The following is a 24,615-nucleotide window of genomic DNA, read 5'->3' as shown; positions in this document are numbered from 1 at the left end:
CCTTGCTGTTGATTGCTAAATGTAATAGTCTGATCATGACGTTGAATAAATGTGACTTTTAATAAAATAAATAAATAAATGAATAAAATAAAAATAAAGGGTCAGCAATACCACTATCAGCCACGATACTTCTGTTCTCATTGATCACAGTGGCCTGTTCTCAAAAAAAAAAACCAGAAAGTTTTGTTTCCAAAAACCACACAATGCCCTGGCCAGTGTGATTCAGTTGGTTGGAGCAGCATCCTGTGTATTGAAGGGTCGAGGGTTATATTCCCGGTTAGGGCACATATCAAAATGTGGGTTCCATACCTGGTTTTCAACTGTGCAGATGGCAGCCAATTGCTGTTTCTCCCTCATCTCTCTCCCCCCATTTCCCTTCCTCTCTATGTAAAAGGAATAATAAAGAAAGACATAAGAATTTCAGGGTAGCCAAAAACAAGAGATCTCAAAAAGTGTAGAGGCAAAGTAAATAACACGACAACGTACCAAAGCTTATGTATAACATTCAGAAAATGTAGCCCTAACTGGCTTGGTTCAGTGGATAGAGCATTGGCTTGAGGACTGAAGGGTCCCAGGTTCAATTCCGTTCAAGGGCGTGTACCGTGGTGGCGGGCACATCCCCAGTAGGGAGTGTGCAGGAGGCAGCTCAATCAATGTTTCTCTATCATCAATGTTTCTCTCTATCCCTCACTCTCCCTTCCTTTGTGTAAAAATCAATAAAATATATTTTAAAAAACAAAATGTAATTCTAAGGAGAAATTTTAAGAGAGATAAATGCCTACATTGTCACAAAAGATCTCAAAGAACCTAACATGGCACCTCAGGAAACTAGAAACACAACAGGAAAATAAACCAAAGGTTTCAAAGGAAAGAAACCATAAATATTAGAACAAACATAAATAAAAGAGAGACAAGACAAAAGAAAGGAATACCTAAAGGTATATTAAAAAAAAAAGATATAAAAATGTGCAAGTCGTTAGCTACACTAAAGCAAAAACAAACAGAAACCAAGCCTCAAATAAGTAAAAAAAGAAATGAAAGATAAGACATTACATCTGTCACTATGAACCTAATGCATCATAAGAGATGTTGATATTAGGAGATGACATGACCCTCCAAAGAGAAATTTCTCGAGATCCCACTATGAGCTCCTGAAATTAATAAACAAGTTCAGAATCCTATCCAGGTGGCTCAGTCGTTGAGAGTGTGGACCTGATGCCCCAGGATGGTGGGTTTGATCCCCCATCAGGGCACATGTAGGGGACAACCAATGAATGCACAGATGGGTACAACAGCACATCAACGCCTCACTCTCTGTTTCTCTCTCTCCATTTCTGTCTCTAAAATCAATAAATAAATGCTGCCCGGTATGTCTCACTGATTGAGCATTGACTCATGAACTAGGACAGGGGGGGGAACCCCTGGCATGTGTGCCAAACATGGCACGCCAGTAACTTTAGCTGGCACGCAAAACCCTCTCTTATCATCTTGCATTTACAATTTTTGTGAACATTTGAATGACTTAAATGTTAAACTACAAGGAACTGGCAAGATACTTGAAGTTATGTTTGGTTACATAAAGGCTTTTGAAAAGAAACTGGAAGTTTTAAAAAGGGATGTGGATGGTGAGAAATTTAGATATTTCCCAAACCTCAAGAGGCACATCAAAGGCCTCCCAAAAGATGACAGAACGGACTGTCAAAGCCTTCAAAAGCTGTTTTTAAACATCATTGAGTCAACTAGTGAGCAGTTCCTCTCAAGATTTGCGAAATTCAGAGAACTGGAAGAGACAGCAAAATTCATGAGGTTTCCAGACAGCATAAAACTGGAGGAACTAAACTTTCAAATGTTTTCATGGATAGACATGTCTGACTTTGAAATGAAGTTGACTGAATTTCAGAGTACATCAATTTGGAAGCAGAAATTTATTGACCTTAGAGTTAGTTGACCTGGAAAACATTGAAAAAAAGGAATTAGAGACAGGAGTACCAGAGAGAAGTGTCAAAAATGAACTACTGAGGACTTGGAATGCCATTCCAGAAAATTTTTTCTCTTTAGAAAACTTTGCAACAGCGTTACTCTCCATGTTTTCATCCACATACGCTTGTGAATCTTTGTTCTCAGTGATGAATTTTGTTAAGTTTCGTAATAGGAGTAGCCTGACACATGAAAGTAGTAGCTCGTGCATATCTCTGAAGGTCACGAAATATAAACCTGATGTAAAATCTCTGTCGTCAGTGATGCAGCAGCAAAAGTACCACTGATAATAGCAAACGGAGTCATAACGTTTTCTGTCGGACTATCAGTGTATTTGTATACATTAAAAAATAAATGTATTTTTCATCATCATATACTGTGTTTTGGTGCTCAAATGAATTTTCTTATTACTTCAAGATTCTTCACATATGTACACCTTAAGAGATATCAAATAGGTGTACCATGTTCTCAAAAAATTAGGGTGGGCACGCAGAAGAATTTTGAGTCAGAGATTTTGCTGGTTTTGGCACGCACTCACAAAAAGATTGCCCACCCCTGAACTAGGAGATCACAATTGGACTCTTTGTTAGGACATCTGCACTGGTTGCGAGCTCAGTCACCAGTGGGGGGTCGTGCAAGAGCCAGCTGATCAATGCCTCTCTCATCATTGATGTTTTTCTCTCTCTCCTCTTCCTCTAGGAAATAAAAAATACATATATTTGCACATCAAATCGATTTACATAGTCTCATGTGGTCTTTCCGTAAAATCTAGAACTCCAGGGATTGCTTCTTTTCTTTTGGCCTATTCTGAGTAACTGCAGTGCTTTCTTAGGGAAAAACAGGGCAAAGCTATTTTTCTTTTGGCTTTGGGCTGTATTGGAGCACTAAATCTTTATTCTAAAGAAATAAATGGAAACTTTTCTCTATTTTTTTTAAATGAGAATTTTCATTTACATCTATATTAAAATCTTAATGAGAAAAATAAAAAAAATAGTAATAATAATTTAAAGAATAAATATATATACCTGGCCACTGTGCTTCACTGATGACAGTACTGCCTTGTAAAATTGAGGGGTAAGGTTTGATTCCCAGTCAAATGTAGATACCTGGGTTGCAAGTACGATCCCCACTCACAGTAGAAGCAACACGTGGGAGGCAGCCAATCGATGTTTCTCTTTCTCTCTCTGTCTCCCACTCTCTCTCTAAAAAAACAAACAGTGGAAAAAATATCCTCACTATTCGGGTGAAGATAAAAGAAGAATAAAGAATTAAAATCAGAAAAGTTACAGGATGCAAAATAAACATGCAACCATAGTTCCAGTTCTACAACCTAATAATAAATTCTATGATGGAAAAATGAAGAATGTAATCAAATTTACTAAAGAATCAAAAACAGCCCAAATCGGTTTGGCTCAGTGGATAGAGCGTTGGTCTGCGGACTCATTGTCCCAGGTTCCATTTCGGTCAAGGGCATGTACCTTGGATGTGGGCACAGTCCCAGCAGGGGGTGTGCATGAGGCAGCTGATTGATGTTTCTCTCTCATCAATGTTTCTATCTCTCTATCCCTCTCCCTTCCCCTCTGTAAAAGATCAATAAAATATATTTTTTTAAAAAAATAAAAAATATACCACATGATCTCACTCATTCATGGATAACAGAGACCATCATAAAGTTTTGAACAATAATAGATACAGAGGCAGAGCTGCCTCAAACAGATTGTCAAACTGCAGCGGGAAGGCCAGCGAGGGTTGGGGGCCAGGAGGTAGGGGGGTAAGAGATCAACTAAAGGACTTGTATGCATGCATATAAGCATAACCAATGGACATAAGACACTGGGGGATAGGGGAGGCTAGGGGACTGTCTAGGGCGGGGGGATAAAATGGACACATATGTAATACCCTTTGTAATATTTTAAGCAATAAAAAAAAAAAATACCTAAGCCTATGAAAAGTATGGTTACTTTTTAAGGTTTTTTTTTTAATATTGCCATTGTGCTAAAAAAATAAATAAATAAAAATAAAATAAAATAAATAAAAAAGAATCAAAAACAATAAAACCAAAAGGAATAAATTCAACCAAAATGTGACACATCTGTACAGGGACTACTATAAGACAGTGATGAAAAGAATGAAAGGAAACCCAAATCAGTTGAAAGACAAGCTGTGATCATGGATCAGAAAATGAAATATGGTGAAGATAGCTATAGTACACAAGGCAAACTACAGATTAAATGCAATCCCAATCAGTCCAATGGTATTTTACAAAGAAATGAACAGAAAATCTGGAAATGGAATCAAAAGACCTCCATTAACAAAAGCAATCTTTTTAAAAATATATATTTTATCGATTTTTTACAGAGAGGAGAAAGGGATAGAGCGTTAGAAACATCCATAGGAGAGAAATATCCATCAGCTGCCTCCTGCACACTCAATACTGGGTATGTACCCGCAACCAAGGTACATGCCCTTGACAAGAATCGAACCTATGCCCCTTGAATCCACCAGCCGAGCCTCTATCCACTGAGGAAAACGGGTTAGGGCAGTGGTCGGCAAACTGCGGCTCGCAAGCCACATGCGGCTCTTTGGCGCCCTGAGTGTGGCTCTTCCACAAAGTACTGGCTTCTGTGCATGGACCATGAAGTTTCAATTGCACTGTACATGTGCACCTGCACGGGGTATTTTGTGGAAGAGCCACACTCAAGGGGCCAAAGAGCCGCATGTGGCTCGCGAGCAGCAGTTTGCCGACCACTGGGCTAGGATAACAAAAGATATCTTGAGTAAGAAGAAAGCTGGTGGCATCACACTTCTTGACTTCAGTTTATTACAAAGAGGAAGCAAGCAAACTGTGTTTCTGGAGAAACACAGACACATATCAACAGAACAGAACAGCAAACAAAAAAAAAACTCAGGCACATACTTTTAAGTAATCTTTGACAAAGCTGCAAGCCACAGAAGAAGGGAAAGATAGTTTCTTCAGTGAATGGTGCTGGTATAAACAGACATTCACATGTAAAACAACAAAACTGGACACCACTGATAAAATCTAAGCCAACCTGTATGAAAGAATTAAATGTGAGCCCCAAAACTTAAAACTCCTCAGGACAATATAGAGAAAAAGTTCTAGAGGTTTGTTTTGAACAGGATTTTCTGAGTGTGACACCAACCACCGCACAAAATAGAAAACATGAACAGTCCACAGTGCAACAAAGAAAGAAAATAGCATCTTCACTGAACAACAACAATAAACAACATGAAATAAAAGGTAATCTAGAGAACAGAAGAAAATACTTGCAAGCCATATGAAGGAATCTCGTGGAGATATTGTGGATTTGGCTATGACCCTCACAATAAAGCGAATATTGTGATATAGACAGAAATTCACACAAAGAGTTGCAGTTCCTGGGAATAATGAAGGTATGTTAATACTATACTGCAGGCTAATAACAATGCAATGACTCTGCCTCAAAAGCAGAGTCTATATAACTTCATTAAAAATACTTTATTGCTAAGCACTAGTACCAAGCATCTGAGCTTGCTAGAAACAGGGAGGCATTAGACCTGCTGAAACCTGGGTTGCCAAAACAAAACATGGAATTGGTAGAAAAGCAGGTGTGGGGAGCCATATCTGCAAAGCACAATTAAGCACATGAAAAAATATGTGTTCCTGTATGTCATAAGCAATTAATATATAAAATATACAAGGTATGCGAAAGATTATTCAACCAAAAATACAGTTAATAAACAGGATAAGGATTTAGAGAAGAAATACGTACAAATGACCAACATGAATATAGAAAATGCTTCCCTCAGTGATCAAGGTAGAATCCCTTAGGCTTCCTGCAACACTACCAACCACAAGTCCTTCCCTGTGAATTTAGTGCAGCGGGGAGTATTGGGACTTCAGAAATAGAAGGGAGCAGTAGAAACAGACCAACCCTCCCCAGGACAGCAACTACCCAGCAAACTGGAAAAATCAGGCAGTTCCACAGTCTACCTGGGAGGAAAGAGCACACCCTGGGGGATGGGACCTATGAATCGAAAAGCCAAGTCCAGGTGACTGGTGACAGTGAGGGTCTTACCCAGGGAGGATATAAGTTCAAAGTTCTCCAGCATCACATTCAGGTACAGCTGTCTCTGACCCTCATCAAGGAGGCTCCATTCCTTCCTGGAGAAGTACAGGGCAATGTCCTCAAAGGTCACGCCAACCTGTCAGAATTGAGAAAATTGAAACCAGAGCTGCCTTTCTGAGGACCATTAATCCTACTCCTTTACACATCTTCCCCCCTTTAACCTCCTCCAGGGCACCGGGTTAGTGTGGACTCCAGACCCTAATGCCAGTGCAGGCTGCTCTCTCATCACAGTCCCATTACTCACTGTGATTGCTGTCAGCAGAGCAGCTGGGTTGGGTGGGAAGGTTTAAGGGAGGGGAAAGCAGGGAAGGGGAAGGGAGATGAGCAATGGCATTCATGGTCTGGGCAATGCCTGCAGGGCCCCAGCTTTCCTGAGAAGCAACACCACTGCAGTCTCCTAGATCCTGCCTCCAAGACAAAGCCAAGCGTGGGTTTATGCTTCACTTTAATCCCCACACCAGGTCCCGGGACCATCAGCTCACACTTCCTCCAGATGTGCGCACCACTGGGCAATGTTTATCGCCTTCCCATGTTCAGACCCCAGGTTCACTCCCTCAGCCCTGCCCCCTTCCTGCTCCAATGCCACAGGATCTCACTGGACTCACCCATGAACCTGGCATATGGCGTGTGGAGAGCTTGTAGTCCAGCCGGATCCAGAACCACCCCTGGCCCCTGATGGACCCACAGCCCGGAAAGCCCCGAATGAGTCTGTGCCGTCCTCCCTGCAGCCTCTGCTCTTTCCGTCAATACTCACAGCCACATCCTCAGGGACCTTCAGATGCAAGTCACCCCCGTCCTCTCTGCCCTGCACTTGCTGTGTCCTCAGAAGCCACAACACTCCTCTCTCCCCTCCGCCTTCCTCACGGTCCTCCACGCGGGACTGAGCTGCAGGACGGGACAGGCGCCCTCCCCAGGCTGTGGTGTCTGTGTGAGGAGGCGGTGAGGGGCTGGGGGCCTGGGGGACTCGACTCACCTCAGCCCGTCTCCTCAGCGGGGGCGCCGCCATTGCCCTCTGTGGGCTGAGCCGGGCGGGAGCGACGGGAGTAGAAGCCGCTGCAGGAATGGCGGTCCCAGTACCGGCCCTTGCGTGGGTTCGGGCGGTGACTCCGACCTTCAATCCCACGGGTGAGCTGTGAGCACCACTCTCCAGCCTTCTCCACGGCAATGTGCGACCAGGAAAACCTAACCCACTGAGAAGCCGGAAAAGACAAAACCTCCTGAGGAGAACTATAGTCCCGCCCTTCAAAAGGGCCAAAGGGAAATGCCTTCTCTGAGCCCCCATTGGCTCAGCCTGGTGGCATTCCATGCGTGGCCTTCTGGGTAATGTAGTTTTCCCGCTCCAAATTCAGGATCTGGTATTTCTGTTGATCAAAGGACTAGATTTAGGGGCAAACAGCCCAAAATACACCAAGTATAACTAAGGGTCCTCTAGCGCCTTCAGAGGAGCTGATGTCTGGGGCAAGTTTCTTTTTCAGGCGCCTGCGGGGCAGGTTTTGCATATCTTTCTTAAGGACCTGCTCTTTCTGAATGGCAAGGCACTGTTTGTTCATTCATGACTTTTGGCATGTGTCTCCTTCAGCTCATTTGTAGCAGGGGGAGGTGCCTCAAGTCTCTAAATTGATCTAACCTGCCTCCATTGAATCCAGTATACAAAGTTCATGTCACAAAACAGGCACTCATATTTAAGAGCATCTGCTTCTGGTGCCACCGGAAGTGTCAGCTCTGCCTGGGCTGCAGTGTGGATAAGATGGCCAAGAGACATGTGAAAAAATGCTCAAAGTGACTGATCATCAGAGAGATGCAAATTAAAGCAACAATTAATTATCACCTCACCACTGTCAGAATGGCTGCCATCAGCAAATATACAAAGCACAAGTGCTGGGGAGGATGTGGAAAAAAAGGAACCCAGATCACTGCTGGTGGGAATGCAAACTGCTACAGCCATTATGGAAATCAGATTGGAGTTTTTGCAAAATATTTAGTATGGAACTGCCATTTGATCCAGTGATTCTACTTCTAGGAATATATCCTAAGAAACCTGAAACAATCAAGTAGACAGTATGCACCCCTCTGTTCATAGAATCACACTTTAATAGGAAAGGTCTGGAAATTGCCTAGGTACCCATCATTAGGTGAGTGGATAAAAAACTGGTATATTTACACCATGGAATACTGTGCAGCAGTAAAAAAAAAAAAAAAAAATCTCCTACCCTGTCACACAGTATGGAGGGACCTGGAGCACATCAAGCTACGTGAAATCAGTCAGTCGGAGAAGACAGTATCACTTGATTGCACTCACATTTGGAATATAATGAACAAAAAACTGATGGAGTGGATTCAGAGACATGGAAGCATGGAAATTACTGCAGAATCTCAGAAGAAAAGTTGGGGAGGGTAAAAAGAAACATCCTCAGGTAAGGATTAAAAACATGCACACACACAATGAAAACAAATTCACCTGCGCCTTGAGCATTTTCGGCGATCCAGGGGGGCGGTGATGGCCACAGGTGCATTCGTTTTAACTTTTTTTGTATTACCTTTCTATTCTGAGTTCAATAGATTCATAATTTCAAACTTCAATGTTTCTAATTTACACCTTTCTTTACTATATTTTATGGAAAAGGTAGAAACATTAATACATATATCTTTCTGTTTAATTGCTATTAAAATTTTTAAAAAATTAATTTCCAGGCGGTGCTGAGTAATATTTTTTCTGGAAATGGGGGGGTAGGCCAAATAAGTTTGGGAACCACTGTCCCATATGAACACTTTGATGATAATGAAGGCCAGTTCTCCTGGTAAATGATTTTCCACATTCACTGCATGTGTAAGGCTTTTCTCCCGTATGAACTCTCCGATGAATACCAAGGGCATCACTCCGTGCAAAAGATTTTCCACATTGACTGCATTTATAAGGCTTTTCTCCAGTGTGAACTCTCTGATGACGTTGAAGGTCACTACTACTGGTGAAAGATTTTCCACATTGACTGCATTTGTAAGGCTTTTCTGCTGTATGAACTCTCTGATGTTGATGAACATCGGCCTTAGCGATAAAAGATTTTCCATATTCACTGCATTCATAAGGCTTTTCTCCCGTGTGACCTCTCTGTTGAGAATGAAAGCTAGAAAATTTGGTAAAATATTTTCCACATTCGGAGCACATACAACACCCACTTCCAAGATGGACACCTTTTTCTTGAATAAATGTGTGGGTGCAACTAATGTCTGTCTTACATTCTTTTCTGCTGTAATAATTTTTTCTCCTTTGAAACGTCATCCCACATGTCGAAATTGCATTTGGACTGTCCCTGGTCTGAGTAGCCTTTAGGTGGAGATGTCCTGACCCTGTAAGGACACCCTGCCCAACCTCCGCGCATGTGAAACGATTCTGGGACACATTGAAATTGCAGCTGTTTGCAAGTGAGATCCTGTTCACACCTCTAAGGAAAGTCTTCTCTCTCACATGTTCCTGGTGAAATTTTGCAGGGAAATAAAACCACTTTGCACACGCCCCACACTTCAACAGCATCTGTCTGTGTTGTGTTCCCTGCAGTTCCATCACGTGGAAAATGTTTCCCAAGACCAGCCCACAACTCTCACAGGGGTGACTCATCTGGGAAGACAAGGCCACTTTGGGATTCCTTGCCTGTGACAATCTTACAGAATCCTTCTGTTCAGTCGTTGCCTCCACATTCTCTTCTCCACAGCAGCAACCTGAAGAAAAGAAACGCAGGTGAAGTGCATGTTGACCTGATAAAAACAGAATATCTTCACCACAGATGTTTATGTGTGATGACAGGACATGATCCCATACACTGATTTTCAAGACAAGTGAGTCAGACTCTCAGGAAATAGCTGTTATATATAACAGGGTCCAAAAGGTCGCTGGATGAGGAAAATCTCACCAAATGAGGACAGAAGCATAGGCAGGCACAAAAAGAAGAGAGGCTGTGTCTGCTCGTTATTACTCCACAAATGGCTTCCTTTAGAACCTTTCATGTTGATGATGTGAGTCTGTGTAGAATAATTCCAACGTGTTCAAACCCATACAATATCATTAATATTAGAGCACGTGATGTTCAACGTCAATATAATACGTGTGCACGCTAAGGCCTGCAGGCATGGAACAACATTGGAGTTAGAACAATTTAACATATTGTTTGCGGGTAGTTTTTATCGCGCGCTAACAGGTAGCGTGGGCCATTTCTGCTAATTTTTTGTGCAAATGGCAACGTTCAGTAAAATTATGATAACTTTAGTTTTACATATTTTTTTCAATGAAACGTTTTGTATTTACTATAAAACGTATACTAAATTATTTTTCTTAAGTTCTAAACAGAGAAATACTGGAAAACTCACTGGAAATTTAAATAAATGTAATAAAATATGTAAAAATTCCGATTTTTTGAAAAGAAGGACAAGACGTATAAATATGTTTCCCGCATACAATGTGTTAAGGGCAGGAAAGCGAGATGTATGAAAGAGGTAGAGGTGCAAAATTTAAAGTCATCCATGGGCTGGGAATCCGAGTAGAATGATCACTATTAAAACTGAGTCGTAGCTGAAACCGGTTTGGCTCAGTGGATAGAGCGTCGGCCTGCGGACTGAGGGGTCCCAGGTTCGATTCCGGTCAAGGGCATGTGCCTGGGTTGCGGGCACATCCCCAGTAGGGGGTGTGCAGGAGTCGGTTGATTGATGTTTCTCTCCCATCGATGTTTCTAACTCTCTATCTCTCTCCCTTCCTCTCTGTAAAAAATCAATAAAATATATTAAAAAAAAACAAAAAAAAAACTGAGTCGTAGGCAAAGAGTCAACATTAAGCAAGAAGTAGAATTGGGTGAGGAGTGGGCAATGGCAACAAAACATTGATGAACAAAATGGCTTCCCAGTTATGAATGTAACAAAGCCCACGTGTTAAAACCGCCCCCTCAGCCCTTCACCAAGGCAAGACTGCCTCTGGGTCTACCCCGTCATTGACAAAGTCATGTTTCTTCTGTGATGCACAAAGGATTCTGCCTCTTCAATCTCAGTTGAGCCACTGCGTGGGATAAATGATGCAAATCTTTTTTTTTAAAATATATTTTTATTGTGTTTTTACAGAGAGGAAGGGAGAGGGATAGAGAATTAGAAACATCGATGAGAGAGAAACATCAATCAGCTGCCTCCTGCACACCTCCTACTGGAGATGTGCCCGCAACCAAGGTACATGCCCTTGACCGGAATCGAACCTGGGACCCTTGAGTCCGCAGGCCGACGCTCTATACACTGAGCCAAACTGGTTAGGGCAATGATGCAAATCTTAAAAGGAAAACTTATAAGATGGATGGTCAGCACTGTGGTAGAACAACAAAGCACAAATGAGGTCACAGGCAAAAGACCTATGAGAGTGACATCAGCAAGATGGCAGAATCAGAGGCAGAGAATCATTGCCCATCCCAGAGTAAGCAGACAGCTCTCCATGAGAAAAACACCTCCATAGTAAATGGGAATAAGAGTACCATAAAGAAAAATAGTAACACTGAATACCAAGTAAGGACAACTGCAAAGAAAGGATGACAGGAAACTGGGTGAGCAAACACAGTTGAAGATACCTAACGTCAAAAACAAGGGTTAATAAAAATAAATAAATAAATAAATAAATAAATAAAGCAAGGGTCAGCCCTACCTCGCTCAGTGGATAGAGTGTCAGACTGCGGACTGAAAGGTCCTAGGTTCTATTCTAGTCAAGGGCATATGCCCCGTTTGTTGTAGGTTCAGTCCCAAGTTGGGGGCATGCAGGAAGCACCTCATCAGTGATTCTCTCTCCCCTTTTCTCTCATAAATCAATAAAAATGTATTTTTAAAAAAGGGTCTGGCCTAGCTGGATTGGCTCAGTGGATAGAGCGTGGGCTTGTGGACTGAAGGATCCCAGGTAAGATTCTGGTCAAGAGCACATGAGCAGATGGCGGGTTTAGTCCCCACTGGGGGGCGTGCAGGAGACAGCCAATCAATGATTCTCTCTCATCATGGATGTTTCTATCACTCTCTCCCTCTCTCTTCCTCTCTGAAATCAATAAATATATATTTAATAAAAATAAAGGGTCAGGACCTCCCCTGGGCGCCCCCACCGCTGTCCGCAGCTGCCACCAGCTGGAGGGCTGGCCGCCCTGGGTGGCGCCCTGCTTCCCCCAGCTCAGGCGGCGGGCCCCCGGGGAGTGGCAGCCGCCCAGCCGCAGCCCCTCAGAGCAGAGCCCCCTCCTCGCCGCTTCAGCGACAGCTCAGGTTCCCTCACCCCACCCGGGCACCGGCCTCCTCATCCTCCTCATCCGGCTCCTGCGCCACTGCTGCTGCTGCCTCGCCTCCTCTAGCAACACCGGGCTCTGCTCTGAAACCTGCCTCCTCCGACTAGCCCGCTGCCCTTCCCCCAAGTTGCTAAGTGCTCATTCGGCTGGGAAGCCGTGCCCTGTTCCCACCTACCAGAAGGTCCCCTTGCCCTGGGGCCCTACACCTGCCCATTCCCTGGGGGACCTCAAGGGCAGCTGGCCGGGCTGGGCCATGGTCACTCGTTTCCTCCAGATGTCCAGGAAGACCCTGGACCCCAGTGGGAATGGAGCCCATGGGCATAAGCAGGTGCCCCAGAGCCAGTGGGGATGGCCAGGCCGAGAGAGTCTCCATCTTAGAAGCTGCGGGGATCTGAGCTCCGGCTCCTCCCTGTGGCGCCCTCCTGTCTGGCCGCAGGCTTGAGCGGGGTACTCGCCCCCACAGCCTCAGCCTCAAAGGGGGTACCCGGGAGACAGGGCTCTGATGTGGGCTTCTTGCTACATTGAACAGATCCAGGTGAATGCTGGGGCTACAGGCCCCAGCTGGTTGGGACCAGCAGCCTCCAGCATTCCCTTGCACTGGCTGACAGAGAAAGAAACTGGCTGTATACCCACTGTTATTCCTTTCTCTCCTACCTCTGGGGCCCCTGCTGCTTGCCTCTGCTCCTCTGGCCTGGGAGAGCTCCTGTCCTGTACTGCATGGGTATTCAGGCTGTGGGGGAGATACCCTGCTTACAGCACTGGAAGGAGAAAATAATCAAGTCCTGCCCCACCCCCTAATCCCCAGCATGAGAGTAACTCTCTCTGATTTGTCAGGGGCACTACGGCCAGGGCAAGGCATGCCCAGGGTGTTGAAGCATAAGGGGCTGTGTGCCTATACAACTGGGTGGTAAAGCATGAAGAGTCATAAAAACCTGGGTGGCCTCCCAGCTCTGCCGCCTCTAGCTGCATGACCTTGGGCAACTTATTTAACCTCAGTTTCCTGACCTGTAAAACACTGCGAGAGCAAATGTTTGTAAAATCCTTAACACACTGTGAGCCTTCAATACATTTCAATTTCCCCCTTCAAAAAATAAAAATAAAAAAATAAAAAATAAAGGGTCAGCATTACCACTATCAGCCACGGTATTTCTGTTCTCATTGATCCTAGTGGCCTGTTATCCAAAAGACTGGAACATTTTGTTGTTGTTGTTGTTTTGTTTGTTTTTTTATATTTTATTGATTTTTTTACAGAGAGGGAGAGAGATAGAGAGTTAGAAACATCGATGAGAGAGAAACATCGATCAGCTGCCTCCTGCACATCCCTACTGGGGATGTGCCCGCAGCCCAGGTACATGCCCTTGACCGGAATCGAACCTGGGACCTTTCAGTCCGCAAGCCGACGCTCTATCCACTGAGCCAAACCGGTTTCGGCGAAAATTTTGTTTTTAAAAACCACAGAATGCCCTGGCCAGTGTGACTCAGTTCATTGGAGCATCGTCCAGTGTATCGAAGGGTGCAGGGTTTGATTCCCGTTGGGGCACATATAAGAATGTGGGTTCCATATCTGGTTTGCGTGTGTGCAGAAGGCAGCCCATTGATGTTTCTTCTCTCTTCTCTCTCTCTCTCTCTCTATCTCTTTCTCCCTCTCTCTCTCTCTCTCCATTTCTTCTCCTCTGTATGTAAAAAGAATAATAAATACATAAGAATTTCAGGGTACCCAAAAACAGAAGTGATCTCAAAAAACTCTAGAGACAAAGTAAATACCAAAACACCCTACCAAAGCTTATGTATAACATTCAGAAAATGTAATTCTAAGGGGTAATTTTATAGAGATAAATGCCTACATTGTCACAAAAGATCTCAAAGAACCTAACATGGCACCTCAGGAAACTAGAAGCACAATAGGAAAGTAAATCCAAAGGTTTCAAAGGAAAGAAACCATAAATATTAGAACAAACATAAATAAAAGGGAGACAAGACAAAAATACCTAAAAGGTATATTTTAAAAATATATAATGCCGAACCGGTTTGGCTCAGTGGATAGAGCGTCGGCCTGTGGACTGAAGGGTCCCGGGTTCGGTTCCGGTCGGGGGCATGTACCTTGGTTGCCGGCACATCCCTACTGGGGGGCGTGCAGGAGGCAGCTGATCGATGTTTCTCTCTCATCGATGTTTCTAACTCTCTGTCCCTCTCTCTTCTTCTCTGTAAAAAATCAATAAAAAATATATTAAAATGTGCAAGCCTTTAGCTACATTAAAGCAAAAACAAAAAAACAACCAAAAACAAAGCCTCAAATAAGTTAAAAAAGAAAGAGCCCTAAATGGTGGTTTGGATCAGTGTGTAGAGCATCGGCTATAGACTGAAGGGTCCCAGGTCTGATCCCAGTCAAGGGCATGTACCTTGGTTGTGGGCACATCCCCAGTAGGTGGTGTGCAGGAGGCAGCTGATCGGTGTTTCTCTCTCATCGATGTTTCAAACTCTCTATCCCTCTCCCTTCCTCTCTGTAAAAAATCAATAAAATATATATTTTTTAAAAAGAAATGAAAGATAAGACATTACACCTGTCACTATGAACCTAATGCATCATAAGAGATGTTGATGTTAGCAGATGACATGACCCTCCATAGCGAAATTTGTCAAGATCCCACTATGAGCGTCTGAAATTAATAAACAAATTCAGAATCCTGTCCAGGTGGCTCAGTTGTGGTGAGAGTGTGGTCCTGATGCACCAAGGCAGTGGCTTTGATCCCCCATCAGGGCACATGTAGGTGACAGCCAATAAATGCTTAGATGGGTACAACAGCAAATCAATGTTTCCCTCTCTTTCTCTATCTACCTTCCTGTCTCTAAAATCAATAAATAAATGCTGCCAGGTATGTCTCACTGGTTGAGCATTGACTCATGAACTAGGAGGGCACAATTCAATTCCTTTTTAGGACACTTGCACTGGTTGCGAGCTCAATGACCAGTGGGGGTCCTGCAGGAGGCAGCTGATCAATAACTCTCTCTCATCACTGATGTTTCTATCTCTCATCTTCCTTTTGGAAACAAGAAATACATATATTTAAATAAATAAATAATTTAAAGAATAACTAAATTGCCCTAACTGTTGTAGCTCAGTGGATAGAGTGTCGGCCTGTAGACTCAAGGGTCCCAGGTTCGATTCTGGTCAAAGGCATGTACCTTGGTTGCAGGCACATCCCCAGCAGGGAGTGTGCAGGAGGCAGCTGATCGATGTTTCTCTCTCATTGATGTTTCTGACTCTGTGTCCCTCTCCCTTCCTCTCTGTAAAAAATCAATAAAATAAAAAAAATAAAAAAAAAAGAATAACCAAATATCCCTAGCCACTATGGCTCACTGATGAGAGTGCTAGGTTGTGCCCTGGAGGGCCAGGGTTCGATTCTCAGTCAAGGGCAGGTACCTGGGTTGCAGGTCCGATCGTCCCTTTCACTATGGGCACATGTGGGAGGCAACCAATCAATGTTGCTCTCTCTCTCTCTGTCTCCCACTCTCTCTCTAAAAAACAGTCAATGGGAAAAATATCTTCGCTATTCGGGTGAAGATAAAAGAAGAATAAAGAATTAAATTCAAAAAAAAAAAAAGAATTAAATTCAGAAAAGTTACAGGATGCAAAATAAATGTAATAAACATTAGTTCCACTTCTACACACTAGCAATAAATTCTTTGATTAAAAACATGAAGAGGGTAACGAAATTTAAAATAGCATCAAAAAAATAAAAACCGCAGGAATAAATTCAACCAAAAAGTGAAACATCTGTACATTGAATACTATAAGACAGAGATGAAAGGAATGGAAGGAAACACAAATCAGTTGAAAGACAACCAGTGTTCATGGATTTAGAAATGAAATATGGTGGAGATAGCTATAGTACACAAGGCAAACTACAGATTAAATGCAATCCCAAAAACTCCAATGGTACTTTACAAAGAAATGAATAGAGAATCTTGTAATGGAATCAAAAGACCGCCATTAACAAAAGCAATCTTGAGCGAGAACAAAGCTGGTGGCATCACACTTCCTGACTTCAATTTATTACAAAGAGAAAGCAAGCAAACAGTGTGTTGCTGGAGAAACACAGACACATACATCAACAGAACAGAACAGAAAACAGAGAAATAAACCCAGGAACATACTTTTAAGTAATCTTTGTCAAAGCTGCAAGACACAGAAAAAAGGAAAGATAGTTCCTTCAATGAATGGTGCAGGCATATATCGACATTAACATGTAAAACCACAAAACTGGACACCACTGATAAAATTTAACTCAACCTGCAGGACAGAATTGAATGTCAGCGCTAAAATTTTAAATTCCTCTGGACAACCAAGACAAAAAGTTTGGGAGATTTGTTTGGGACAGGATTTTCTGAATGTGACACCAACCACCAGAAAAAGTAGAAAAAATAAACAATGCAGATTGGAACAAATAAAGAAAAAAAACCTTCTTCACAGCACAGCAGTAAACAAAACTAAATGAACGGCAATCTAGAGAACAGGAGAAAATACTAGCAAATCATATGAAGGAATCGCTTGGAGACATTGTGGATTCACTTCTGATCAGCACAATAAAGAGAATACTGCAATATAGACAGAAATTCACACAAATTGTTGGAGTTCCCAGTGAATAATAAAGGTATATTAATACTATACTGCAGGATAATAACAATGCAATGACTCTATTTCAAAAGCAAACTCTATATAACTTCATTAAAAATACTTTATTGCTAAGCACTAGTACCAAGCATCCGAGCTGGCTAGAAACATGGGGGGACTAGACCTGCTGAACGCAGGCAGGGTTGCCAAAAACAAAACATAGAATTTGTAGAAAAGCAGGTGTGGGGAGTAATATCTGCAAAGCACAATTAAGCACATGCAAAAATATGTGTTCCTGTATGTCATAAGCAATTAATATATAAAATATACAAGGTATTCCAAAGACTCTTCAACCAAAAGATATAGTTAATAAACAGGATAAGGATTTAGAGGCAGTTCTTCAAAAAATACGTACAAATGAACAACAGGAATATAGAAAATGCTTTTCTCACTGATCAAGTTGGAATCCCTCAGGCTTCCTGCAGCACTACCAACCACAGTCCTTCCCTGTGAATTTAGTGCAGCGGGGAGTATTGGGACTTCAGGAATAGAAGGGAGCAGCAGAAACAGACCAACCCTCCCCAGGACAGCAACTACCCAGCAAACTGGAAACATCAAGCAGTTCCACAGTCTACATGGGAGGACAGAGCACACCCTGGGGGCTGGGCCCTGGGAAATCGCAAAGCCATGTCCAGGTCACTGGCGAGAGTGAGGGTCTTACCCAGGGAGGATATAAGTTCAAAGTTCTCCAGCATCACATTCAGGTACAGCTGTCTCTGACCCTCATCAAGGAGGCTCCATTCCTCCCTGGAGAAGTACAGGGCAATGTCCTCAAAGGTCACGCCAACCTGTCAGAATTGAGACAATTGAAACCAGAACTGCCTTTCTGAGAACCAGTAATTCTACACCTTACACACCTTCCCCCCCACCCCCCACCTCCTCCAGGGCACCCGGTTAGTGTGGACACCAGGCCCTAATGCCAGTGCAGGCTGCTCTCTCATCACAGTCCCATTACTCACTGCATGGCCCTCAGCAGACCAGCCGGGTTGGGTGGGAAGGATTGGGGGAGGGGAGGGTAGAGAGCAATGCCATTTAAGGTCTGGGCGATGCGTGGGTTTATGCTTTGCCTTTAAGTTCCCACACCAGGTCCGGGGCCATCAGCTCACACTTCCTCCAGATGTGCTCACCACTGGGTAATGTTCATCCCCTTCCCATGTTCAGACCCAGGTTCACTCCCTCAGCTCTGCCCCCTTCCGGCTCCAATGCCAATGGATCTCGCTGGACTCACCCATGAACTTGGCAGATGACGTGTAGAGAGCTTGTAGTCCAGCCGGATCCAGGACCCCCAACCAGCCCCCTGATGGACCCACAGCCGGGAAAGCCCCGAATGAGTCTGTGCCGTCCTCCCTGCAGCCTCTGCTCTTTCCGTCAATACTCACAGCCACACCCTCAGGGACCTTCAGATGCAAGTCACTCCCGTCCTCTCTGCCCTGCACTTGCTGTGTCCTCAGAAGCCACACACTCCTCTCTCCCCTCCACCTTCCTCACGGTCCCCCACGCGAGACTGAGCTGCAGGACGGGACAGGCACCCTCCCCAGGCTGTGGTGTCTGTGTGAGGAGGCGCTGAGGGCCCGGGGGACTCGACTCACCTCAGCCCGTCTCCTCCGCATGGGCGCCGCCATTGCCCTCTGTGGGCTGAGCGGGGCGGGAGGGACCGGAGTAGAAGCCGCTGCAGGAATGGCGGTCCCAGTCTTGGCCCTGGCGTCGGTTCGGGCAGTGACTCCGAGCTTCAACCCCACGTGTGAGCTGTGAGCACCACTGGAGGCTCCCACCATGGGCTGTGAGGCGGGGAGCACCACTCCCCAGCCTTCTCCACGGCAATGTGCGACCAGGAAAACCTAACCGACTGAGAAGCCGGAAAAGACAAAACCTCCCCAGGAGAACTATACTCCCGCCCTTCAGAAACGGCCAAAGGGAAACGCCTTCTCTGAGCCCCCATTGGCTCAGCCTGGTGGCATTCCATGCGTGGCCTTCTGGGTAACGTAGTTTTCCCGCTCCAAATTCAGGATCTGGTATTTCTCAGTTGACCAAAGGACTGGAATTAGGGGCAAACAGCCCAAAATACACCAAGTATAACTAAGGGTCCTCTAGAGCCTTCAGGGGAGGTGATGTCTGGGGCAAGTTTCTTTTTCAGGCACCTGCGTGGCAGGTTATGCATATCTTTCTTAAGGACCTGCTCTTTCTGAATGGCAAGGCAGTGTTTGTTCATCATGACTTTTGGCATGTGTCTCCTTCAGCTCATTTGTAGCAGGGGGAGGTGCCTCAAGTCTCTAAATTGATCTAAGCTGCCTCCATTGAATCCAGTATACAAAGTTCATGTCACAAAACAGACACTCATATTTAAGAGCATCTGCTTCTGATGCCCCCGGAAGTGTCAGCTCTGCCTGGGCTGCAGTGTGGATATGATGTCCAAGAGACATGTGAAAAAATGCTCAAAGTGACTGATCATCAGAGAGAGGCAAATTAAAGCAACAATTAGGTATCACCTCACCACTGTCAGAATGGCTGCCATCAGGAAATAAACAAAGCACAAGTGCTGGGGAGGATGTGGGAAAAAAGGGAACCCAGATCACTGCTGGTGGGAATGCAAACTGCTACAGCCATCATGGACATCAGTTTGGAGTTTTTGCAAAATATTTAGTATGGAACTGCCATTTGATCCAGTGATTCTACTTCTAGGAATATAACCTAAGAAACCTGAAACAATCAAGTAGACAGTATGCACCCCTCTGTTCATAGAATCACACTTTAATAGGAAAGGTCTGGAAATTGCCTAGGTACCCATCATTAGGTGAGTGGATAAAAAACTGGTATATTTACACCATGGAATACTGTGCAGCAGGAAAAAAAAAAAAAAAAAAAAAAATCTCCTACCCTGTCACACAGTATGGAGGGACCTGGAGCACATCAAGCTACGTGAAATCAGTCAGTCGGAGAGGACAGTATCACTTGATTGCACTCACATTTGGAATATAATGAACAAAAAACTGATGGAGTGGATTCAGAGACATGGAAGCATGGAAATTACTGCAGAATCTCAGAAGAAAAGTTGGGGAGTGTAAAAAGAAACATCCTCAGGTAAGGATTAAAAACATGCACACAAACAATGAAAACAAATTCACCTGCGCCTTGAGCATTTTCGGCGATCCAGGGGGGCGGTGATGGCCACAGGTGCATTCGTTTTAACTTTTTTTTTTTTTTTTTTTTAATATATTTTATTGATTTTTTACAGAGAGGAAGGGAGAGAGAGAGAGAGTTAGAAACATCGATGAGAGAGAAACATCGATCAGCTGCCTCCTGCACATCCCCCACCGGGGAAGTGCCCACAACCCAGGTACATGCCCTTGACCGGAATCGAACCCGGGACCTTTCAGTCCGCAGGCCGACGCTCTATCCACTGAGCCAAACCGGTTTCGGCTAAATATATATATTTTATTGATTTTTTACAGAGAGGGATAGAGAGTTAGAAACATTGGTAAGAGAGAAACATCGACCAGCCGCCTCCTGCACACTCCCCACTGGGGATGTGCCCGCAACCAAGGTGCATGCCCTTTTTCCGGAATCGAACCCGGGACCCTTCAGTCCGCAGTCCGATGCTCTATCCACTGAGCCAAACCGGTCAGGGCCGTTTTAACTTTTTTTGTATTACCTTTCTATTCTGCGTTCAACAGTTTCATAATTTCAAACTTCAATGTTTCTAATTTACACCTTTCTTCGTGATCATGGTATCTCCCCTGCCAGGTAAGTATACATCTTTCTGTACTATATTTTATGAAAAAGGTAGAAACATTAATACATATATCTGTTTAATTCCTATTAAAATTTTTAAAAAATTAATTCCCAGGGGGTGCTGAGTAATATTTTTTCTGGAAAGGGGGGGGTAGGCCAAATAAGTTTGGGAACCACTGTCCCATATGAACACTTTGATGATAATGAAGGCCAGTTCTCCTGGTAAAAGATTTTCCACATTCACTGCATGTGTAAGGCTTTTCTCCTGTATGACCTCTCCGATGAATACCAAGGGCATCACTCCGTGCAAAAGATTTTCCACATTGACTGCATTTATAAGGCTTTTCTCCAGTGTGAACTCTCTGATGACGTTGTAGGGCACTACTACTGGTGAAAGATTTTCCACATTGACTGCATTTGTAAGGCTTTTCTGCTGTATGAACTCTCTGATGTTGATGAACATCGGCCTTAGCGATAAAAGATTTTCCATATTCACTGCATTCATAAGGCTTTTCTCCCGTGTGACCTCTCTGTTGAGAATGAAAGCTAGAATATTTGGTAAAATATTTTCCACATTCGGAGCACATACAACACCCACTTCCAAGATGGACACCTTTTTCTTGAATAAATGTGTGGGTGCAACTAATGTCTGTCTTACATTCTTTTGTGCTGTAATAATTTTTTCTCCTTTGAAACGTCATCCCACATGTCGAAATTGCATTTGGACTGTCCCTGGTCTGAGTAGCCTTTAGGTGGAGATGTCCTGACCCCGTAAGGACACCCTGCCCAACCTCCGCGCATGTGAAACGATTCTGGGACACATTGAAATTGCAGCTGTTTGCAAGTGAGATCCTGTTCACACCTCTAAGGAAAGTCTTCTCTCTCACATGTTCCTGGTGAAATTTTGCAGGGAAATAAAACCACTTTGCACACGCCCCACACTTCAACAGCATCTGTCTGTGTTGTGTTCCCTGCAGTTCCATCACGTGGAAAATGTTTCCCAAGACCAGCCCACAACTCTCACAGGGGTGGCTCTTCTGGGAAGACAAGGCCACTTTGGGATTCCTTGCCTGTGAAAATCTTACAGAATCCTTCTGTTCAGTCGTTGCCTCCACATTCTCTTCTCCACAGCAGCAACCTGAAGAAAAGAAACACAGGTGAAGTGCATGTTGACCTGATAAAAACAGAATATCTTCACCACAGATGTTTATGTGTGATGACAGGACATGATCCCATACACTGATTTTCAAGACAAGTGAGTCAGACTCTCAGGAAATAGCTGTTATATATAACAGGGTCCAAAAGGTCGCTGGATGAGGAAAATCTCACCAAATGAGGACAGAAGCATAGGCAGGCACAAAAAGGAGAGAGGCTGTGTCTGCTCGTTATTACTCCACAAATGGCTTCCTTTAGGACCTTTCATGTTGATGATGTGAGTCTGTGGAGAATAATTCCAATGTGTTCAAGCCCATACAATATCATTAATATTAGAGCACGTGATGTTCAACGTCAATATAATAGGTGTGCACGCTAAGGCCTGCAGGCATGGAACAACATTGGAGTTAGAACAATTTAACACATTGTTTGCGGGTAGTCTTTATTGCGCGCTAACAGGTGTTGTGGGCCATTTTTGCTAATTTTTTGTGCAAATGGCAACGTTCAGTAAAATGATGATAACTTTAGTTTTACATATTTTGTTCAATGAAACGTTTTGTATTTACTATAAAATGTATACTGAATTATTTTTCTTAAATTCTAAACAGAGAAATACTGGAAAAATCACTGGAAATTGAAATAAATGTAATAAAATATGTAAAAATTCCGATTTATTGAAAATATTTTGAAAAGAAGGACAAGACGTATAAATATGTTTCCCGCATACAATGTGTTAAGGGCAGGAAAGCGAGATGTATGAAAGAGGTAGAGGTGCAAAATTTAAAGTCATCCATGGGCTGGGAATCCGTGTAGAATGATCACTATTAAAACTGAGTCATAGGCAAAGAGTCAACATTAAGCAAGAAGTAGAATTGGGTGAGGAGTGGGCAATGGTAACAAAACATTGATGAACAAAATGGCTTCCCAGTTATGAATGTAACAAAGCCCACGTGTTAAAACCGCCCCCTCAGCCCTTCAGCAAGGCAAGACTGCCTCTGGGTCTAGCCCGTCATTGACAAAGTCATGTTTCTTCTGTGATGCACAAAGGATTCTGCCTCTTCAATCTCAGTTGAGCCACTGCGTGGGATAAATGATGAAAATCTTTTTTTTAAAAAATATATCTTTATTGTTTTTTTACAGAGAGGAAGGGAGAGGGATAGAGAATTAGAAACATCGATGAGAGAGAAACATCAATCAGCTGCCTCCTGCACACCTCCTACTGGGGATGTGCCCCCAACCAAGGTACATGCCCTTGACCGGAATCGAACCTGGGACCCTTGAGTCCGCAGGCCGACGCTCTATCCACTGAGCCAAACTGGTTAGGGCAATGATGCAAATCTTAAAAGGAAAACTTATAAGATGGATGGTCAGCACTGTGGTAGAACAACAAAGCACAAATGAGATCACAGGCAAAAGACCTATGAGAGTGACATCAGCAAGATGGCAGAATCAGAGACAGAGAATCATTGCCCATCCCAGAGTAAGTAGACAGCTATCCATGAGAAAAACACCTCCATAGTAAATGGGAATAAGAGTACCATAAAGAAAAATAGTAACACTGAATACCAAGTAAGGACAACTGCAAAGAAAGGATGACAGGAAACTGGGTGAGCAAACACATTTGAAGATACCTAACGTCAAAAACAAGGGTTAATAAAAATAAATAAATAAATAAATAAATAAATAAAGCAAGGGTCAGCCCTACTTCGCTCAGTGGATAGAGTGTCAGACTGCGGACTGAAAGGTCCTAGGTTCTATTCTAGTCAAGGGCATATGCCCCGTTTGTTGTAGGTTCAGTCCCAAGTTGGGGGCATGCAGGAAGCACCTCATCAGTGATTCTCTCTCCCCTTTTCTCTCATAAATCAATAAAAATGTATTTTTAAAAAAGGGTCTGCCCTAGCTGGATTGGCTCAGTGGATAGAGCATGGGCTTGTGGACTGAAGGATCCCAGGTAAGATTCTGGTCAAGAGCACATGAGCAGATGGCGGGTTTAGTCCCCACTGGGGGGCGTGCAGGAGACAGCCAATCAATGATTCTCTCTCATCATGGATGTTTCTATCACTCTCTCCCTCTCTCTTCCTCTCTGAAATCAATAAATATATATTTGAAAAAATAAAGGGTCAGGACCTCCCCTGGGCGCCCCCACCGCTGTCCGCAGCTGCCACCAGCTGGAGGGCTGGCCGCCCTGGGTGGCGCCCTGCTTCACCGAGCTGAGGCGGCAGCCCCCCGGGGGAGCCAGCCGCCCAGCCGCAGCCCCTCAGAGCAGAGCCCCCTCCTCGCCGCTTCATTGACAGCTCAGGTTCCCTCACCCCACCCGGGCACCGGCCTCCTCATCCTCCTCATCCGGCTCCTGCGCCGCCGTTGCTGCTGCCTTGCCTCCTCTAGCAACACCGGGCTCTGCTCTGAAACCTGCCTCCTCCATGTAGCCCGCTGCCCTTCCCCCAAGTTGATACGTGCTCATTCGGCTGGGAAGCCGTGCCCTGTTCCCACCTACCAGAAGGTCCCCTTGCCCTGGGGCCCTACACCTGCCCATTCCCTGGGGGACCTCAAGGGCAGCTGGCCGGGCTGGGCCTTGGTCACTCATTTCCTCCAGATGTCCAGGAAGACCCCGGACGCCAGTGGGAATGGAGCCCATGGGCATAAGCAGGTGCCCCAGAGCCAGTGGGGACGG

At 44.2% G+C, this 24,615-nt stretch overlaps 1 protein-coding gene and 1 pseudogene across 2 annotated transcripts; one reads left to right on the top strand and one right to left on the bottom strand.

Annotated features, from left to right (window-relative positions):
• Positions 1-8,370: 8,370 nt before the first annotated feature.
• On the bottom strand, positions 8,371-20,246 carry LOC308531492 (zinc finger protein 587B-like). Its single transcript, XM_081108428.1, has 3 exons — positions 18,650-20,246; positions 17,722-17,848; positions 8,371-9,821 (listed from the first exon to the last, which is right to left on the bottom strand). Exons 1-3 carry the CDS (start codon positions 18,833-18,835, stop codon positions 8,788-8,790), a joined length of 1,347 nt encoding a protein of 448 aa, XP_080964554.1. The 5' UTR covers positions 18,836-20,246; the 3' UTR covers positions 8,371-8,787.
• Positions 10,580-12,891, top strand: LOC308531364 (protein ENTREP3-like; annotated as a pseudogene). Its single transcript has 2 exons — positions 10,580-10,592; positions 12,187-12,891. The product of its transcript is annotated as a protein ENTREP3-like (transcript).
• Positions 20,247-24,615: the final 4,369 nt, after the last annotated feature.

The sequence above is a fragment of the Myotis nattereri genome (genome assembly GCF_964212035.1).
Source record: "Myotis nattereri genome assembly, chromosome: 15".
NCBI classification, from domain to species: domain Eukaryota; kingdom Metazoa; phylum Chordata; class Mammalia; order Chiroptera; family Vespertilionidae; genus Myotis; species Myotis nattereri.
This window is presented reverse-complemented; position numbering and strand designations above follow the sequence as displayed.

Coding starts and splice junctions, on each gene's coding strand:
- LOC308531492 (XM_081108428.1), bottom strand. CDS start 18,835: ATGGTGGGAGCCTCCAGTGGTGCTCACAGCTCACACGTGGGGTTGAAG. Junction 17,849..18,649: donor TGCGGAGGAGACGGGCTGAG/GTGAGTCGAGTC, acceptor CAATTCTGACAG/GTTGGCGTGACCTTTGAGGA. Junction 9,822..17,721: donor TGAACTTATATCCTCCCTGG/GTAAGACCCTCA, acceptor TCTTTTCTTCAG/GTTGCTGCTGTGGAGAAGAG.